We start from the raw sequence: 6,022 nt of genomic DNA on the forward strand, positions 1-6,022 counted from the left end.
GCCAAGATTTGAAAAACGTAACCAGATTAGCCTTGTTACGTCTGAACTTATTGACAATGCAACAAATCTTTGGAGTTCTTGTGCATTTCATAAACAACCATCTCATGTTTTTTCCCCACAAAGGTTTGTTGGTTTCTAAAGATACATTAAAAGTACACCTGCACACCATCTAATTTCTTAAGAAACATAGGACTTTCATACAAACTTCCAACCCCCATTTTACCCTCTTAGGGGTGGAGTATCGTAAAATCCCTAAAAACCCTATAAGGAACCTATCTGCCATAATTCAAGTTTGTAGGTGTTATAGTTTCTGAAATTTCGTTATCAATCAGTGAGTGGTATTCGCTTTTATATTAAACATATATAATAATACCAAGATAAATTGTTTATAGTTCGTCGTCTCACGGATGGGAGTACGTCCGACGGAGGGAGCATTGCGGGCCACCTGAGTAGAGACGAGAAACGAGCTAAGGCCCTCGGTAAGTGATCGTCACATGTACACGTATGCACATGTACAGAGACACACGCGTACGGAACCCGCACATGCATATCAAAATGTTTATTCGATGTTTGACTTTGAATCAAAAGAAACAAATGCGAAATGTTAAATTTTAAATTTGGTGTTTGCTGAACCCCGTGTGGCCTTCTATACGTCATAGAAAGAGCGTCTACAGTGCCTAAGATGCGCTGAGTTTCTAACGGTATCCTGTTCTCCATTTGTTTAACATGGGGAGCAAGTTCATGTATCAACTCATTGTTTTCGACCCTTTCCCCCCCCCCCCTTCTTTCAAACATAAACATTAAAATAAACCAAACGTGTCTTCAATCAATCATTCCTTTAAATTCTTACGTAATAAATATTAAACAGGGGGGAGGGGGTCGGCCTATTCTTATTTTTTCTTATAATAGGGAGGGGGGGCGGTAAGAAACAAGCTAAAATAGTCTTACGTAATAAATTAGTGCCCCTTATGTATGTTAAATTATAGTTAATATACCCACTAACATAGTTTTTAAGCTTGTAAATAACACTGTAAATTAATATTTTTGTCTCTCCCAGGTATACCTCTTGAAGTTCACGATATAATCAACTTACCAATGGACGAGTTCAACGAACGCCTCTCGAAGCACGACTTGAGCGAGGCTCAGCTATCTCTTATAAGGGACATACGGAGGCGAGGAAAGAACAAGGTGAGATATATAGTTGAAAACATATACTTCATACAAGTCAATATTTAGTATTATGTTTTGCTTTGAGGGGTGAGTGAGCCAGTGTAACTACAGGCACAAGGGCTTTAGAGTTTCCAAGAGAGTTTGCACACTATCCAAAACTTTCTCAAGCCGAAAAACTATATTAATAATTCACTGCTTAAAACTCAGTTAAAGATTTTATTGTCAATCACCAGGTGGCAGCACAGAACTGCCGTAAACGTAAGCTCGACCAGATAACATCGCTGGCAGACGAGGTGCGCACCGTGAGGGACAGGAAAGCGAGGACTCAGAGGGATCATAACACTCTATTGGCCGAGAGGCAGAGGATCAAGGAGAGGTTCGCTGCACTCTACAGACATGTGTTCCAGGTTTGTTATAGTTTAAAATATTTAATCATTAGTTTTTAGGTACGTATCTATCTTTGCGGATTACGATCCAGTGAATTAACTTCGGGGACGCTGATGCCACATTTTGAGACGCCTAACTAGATTTGGGGACATTGATGCCACAATTTGAGACGCCTTACTAGATTTGGGGACATTGATGCCACAATTTGAGACGCCTTACTAGATTTGGGGACATTAATGCCACGATTTGAGACGCCTTACTAGATTTTGGGACATTAATGCCACGATTTGAGACGACTAAATTCGTGAATAAATTTGAGGATATTTGTAATTATGTAATGTTATTATGTTTATAAAAAAATGTTTCGATATCATTTAATTGTAAACTGAACTAATTATGAAGCCTTTTTTAAATGAAATCTCTAATGTCAAATAGTATTAACATTAGTTCAGTTTGAATTGGCGTTTGACGATAACAATTTACTTTTAACACTTCCGCTTTCTAACGGACTAGTACCTCTCTAAAATAAATTCTTTGTTATATCGTAACAATTTCGTGAATTGCAATCAAGTATCCTCTTTAATCTGTCTGCACATCTACGGCTGGAGCTCTTCAAAATATACCAGGCCATAACCGATCCCATAATCAATGGGGCAAAATTGGGTTTACGCTGTTAATGTGTAAGATATATTTATCGTAATATATTTGTATGTGTTTACAGAATCTACGCGACCCCGAAGGCAGGCCGTTGTCGTCGAACCAGTACTCATTGCAGCAGGCTGCTGATGGGAACGTCGTACTCGTACCGAAGATGCAGCACGGTACGTGGCGATTTTGGATTTAAAATAGAGCCGAGATGGCCCAGTGATTAGAACGCGTGCATCTTAACCGATGATTTCGTGTTCAAACCCAGGCAGGCACCACTGAATTTTCGTGTGCTTAATTTGTGTTTATAATTCATTTCATGTTCGGTGAAGGAAAACATCGTGAGGAAACCTGCATGTGTTTAATTTCAACGAAATTCTGCCACATGTGAATTCCGCGAACCCGCATTTGAGCAGCGTGGTGGAATTTGCTCCAAACCTTCTCCTCAAAGGGGAGGAGGCCTTTATTCCAGCAGTGGAACAATTACGGGCTGCTAATGCTAAAAAAAAATAATGCCTGAAGTTACACTGACTCACTCACCCTTCTAACCGGAACACAACAATACTGAGTATATGATGAGTGGGTGATACCTACACAGACGGGCTTGCACAAAGCCCTACCACCAAGGCTTTGACCGTAGAAACCTTACAGACACACAGACAGACAGTGATAGTATAACTTTTCTTGTTTATGAACTGAGTCCAATATAAGCTTCAAGGTCACACAGCACTTTTATTGTTACTTATATTCAGACGACATTGTAATGATTTTTTTGTTTTCCTATAGATCATCCCATGAATCGGTCGTCCGACGATGAAATGGACCGCAAGGCGAAGAACTACGAACAGTGACGTCGCCTGCGCGGACAGACATACGCGAACAGTAGTATTTGTACAAACCGTTAACAAGAATAGATTTTTTTTTTTATCCTATTAAACTATTTTCAGTATCTATTCTATTCTACTTTCAATATCGTACGAATACTATTCATATTGGATTATCGACCTTATATACGACTCATTAAAGACCAATTTGACATTGTATTAACTTGGGATGTGTGGAACTTTTTTTTCATACAAAAATACACGTTATGTAAAAATGTCTATGTAAAAATATACATAAAGACGTTTTTGTTACAATAAAAAGTCTTTTAAAACCTGTAACGGTTAAGTTGTAACTTAAATTGACTTAGTTCGTTTTGATATTCAACACGGTTTCCTGTATAATCTGTTGAGAGAATTCGTAATTGAAAAAAAAAGGGACGTCTATGGTAGAGGCGATATCGCGGGCCGATTTAACAGAACATATTTTTTTTATAACGTATACGACTTGTAGTTTAATATAGTCTCAAAATGAACGAAAGAACTCAGTATTTATTTATTTTTTTCACCTCTGGTGATGATTTGAACGCAGACCGACGTAACGTCGCTTTTAACGAAATTAAGTTTGATTAATTGTATTTTGTGAAACTTTCTCGATGTATATGTGATAGTCAAAAATTCCATTTTTGTTTAGCGTCGCATAGTTTTGTCGAAGTGTTGCCAGTTTAGACTTCATCGAAGTTTATAAATTGACGTGTGTAACGTCGCTGAGTTGCAATAAGTAATTATAAATTATGCTTTTCTGTAATATACGTGTTAAGTACATACTTTATTTATGTATAATAATTAATAGGATAGATTATTATTAAAAAAAAAAAAACTTTTAGATAACAATAAAAAAAAATACCAATCTGTTGAGAAAAGTACAAAATTAACGAATATGGGATTTCTATGAAGGTTTCAACTGGAAGCGTTAAATGTTGAAAGTGTGCGTTGAAGTAACGATTCGAAATTTAAAAAAAGAAACGACAATACATAAAAAAAAACTCTGACATCTTGAAGCTATAATAAGCAAATGTAAAAACTGAACTGCCATTCAGCCTTATCTTATGCATTAAAAAAAAAAGTTCATTTATTTGTTTTCATTGATGCTAGAATTGTCTATTTTTTTTCCTAATCATCCGGTTGGAACCTTGACTTTAAAGATTTCAAGTTATGTTTTTTTTTTTTTTAAATATAAGAGATCAGTCCCTAGTGATGTTACTGGTCTTTTAGATTTAACGTTTTATTTAATCTGTAAGTTATAGATATGTCATTTGTGTCGGCAATTATGTAACTTTTTTGAAGACAACAATTTTTTAAATAAAAAAAAGTATATATATATTTTTTGAGGTTTCATTTTTTTTTTTTTCAATCAATTTTAAAGATATTTTAACGTACTAATTGTATATCGTAAAGGATCCATATGCGTTATTTTTTATCTGTAAAAAATATTGTTGTCTTTAAAAATTCGAATCCCTTCTATGTGGTGCATATTTTTATTCGTAGTGTAATAGTGCTTGCAAGAACTAATTATCGTAATATTTATGTAAAGTAAGGGACTTTTAGGCGACGGGTATTGCATTTCACTAAGTTTTTTAATAAATACTTAGAGTGGCTTCGTTTGTTTTATTGTAGTTACATTTCTAAATACGAAAACAAATATACTAATAATCCTTTATATACAAGAAACAGGAGACGAAAAATTTAACTTGAAATTGTCGACCTTGATTTCCTATGTGCGTTGGCCGCCATCTTGAAAAATAACCGTCAACGGTAGGTTAAAAATGTATAGGACCTTAATTGTAGAGCGTTAATGAGGCAACAAAAAGCATCTTATAATTCCGATATCACGACGTACAGCCCTTTTAACAAGATAGCAGCGAACGCACATAGGAAATTGAGGTCGATAATTTTTAGTTAAGCTTTTCTAAGCCTCCTACAACATATATGTTAATATGTCGGAGGAGCACTGTATTAATTGATTCAATAATATTAACAAAAAAAATATCAAAGGATTACAATGATTCATCTCGATTAAGAGCAAATGGGTTTGCAAGCAACCATCGCATTCGAGTCGCCTGTCAAAACGTAACGGCTCGCGTCGCCATGACACTTACAACTCCATTCGGGGTGACCCGCTCTTGAAAGTAAATCAGCCATCAAACATTATTGCCAAACTCGATTCATTAATTATCCAAATCAACAACCAAAGTAACCGCGCCCCGTTATATATATATTTTAAACTAAAATTAATTACATATATGTATATTTATTGGTAATTTCGTGCAGGTCGTAATTATAGGTCGACAACATATATCCTCAAAATTCGTATAATCGAGATATTTCGGTATTAAATACATGAAATTCAACGACATGACAGTTCAACGGGCGGCCATGTTTGATGTTTACGGGTGCGTTCAGAAAGTGTTCCAAATAATAATTTCGTGCAGGGATACGGTAAACTCAACGGAAACTTATAAACAATAAATATTTAATAATAAATCGTATTTGTTGAGTTTTATTAATTTTATCCGATCGAAGCCGAGTATTCAGCTAGTTATATAATAAATTGCTAACAAAACCCATCTTGAGAAGTTTCATGTTTGGTAGAGTCAAGGCTAGCATGGCTTAGCAACATGGACATAGATTTTTTGAAGTAACAACTTCTTATTTGAGGGTAAACTACTTGGTTACGTAACGCGTTACGGGGCCAGTGTGTTTAGCTTTTATTAAAAGATTTTATTAATAAATAACCTTTCCTTACATTGTCATATTAATGTACATAAGATTTAAGTAATAATCTAAGCTTTTAAATATACATTTTTAATTTGATAAAGCAAGCTCAGACAACAGTTATTTTAAAAGTCCATAAATTTCGCGATCCGAATCGAACTAATTATTAATTTTTACTTTACACTTTGGATGAGAAGCGTCTATTGCCGCGCCTCCAGGGTAAG

The 6,022-nt window shown here is 35.3% G+C and overlaps 1 protein-coding gene across 8 annotated transcripts in view; it reads left to right on the top strand.

Annotated features, from left to right (window-relative positions):
- The window catches only part of LOC125075265 (segmentation protein cap'n'collar-like), a 134,099-nt gene extending 129,418 nt beyond the window's left edge, over positions 1–4,681 (top strand). For 7 of the 8 annotated variants that reach the window (XM_047686973.1, XM_047686966.1, XM_047686967.1 and 4 more), the window contains 5 exons: positions 393–479; positions 1,058–1,188; positions 1,404–1,577; positions 2,279–2,378; positions 2,989–4,681. In XM_047686973.1, coding sequence (XP_047542929.1) covers positions 393–479; positions 1,058–1,188; positions 1,404–1,577; positions 2,279–2,378; positions 2,989–3,053 — 557 coding nt within the window. In that variant the 3' untranslated portion in view covers positions 3,054–4,681. The remainder of the gene's footprint in view (positions 1–392; positions 480–1,057; positions 1,189–1,403; positions 1,578–2,278; positions 2,379–2,988) is intronic. The other variant, XM_047686971.1, reaches the window with a different exon arrangement.
- Positions 4,682–6,022: the final 1,341 nt, after the last annotated feature.

Source organism: Vanessa atalanta, chromosome 30, assembly GCF_905147765.1.
Source record: "Vanessa atalanta chromosome 30, ilVanAtal1.2, whole genome shotgun sequence".
Taxonomy (NCBI): Eukaryota; Metazoa; Arthropoda; class Insecta; order Lepidoptera; family Nymphalidae; genus Vanessa; species Vanessa atalanta.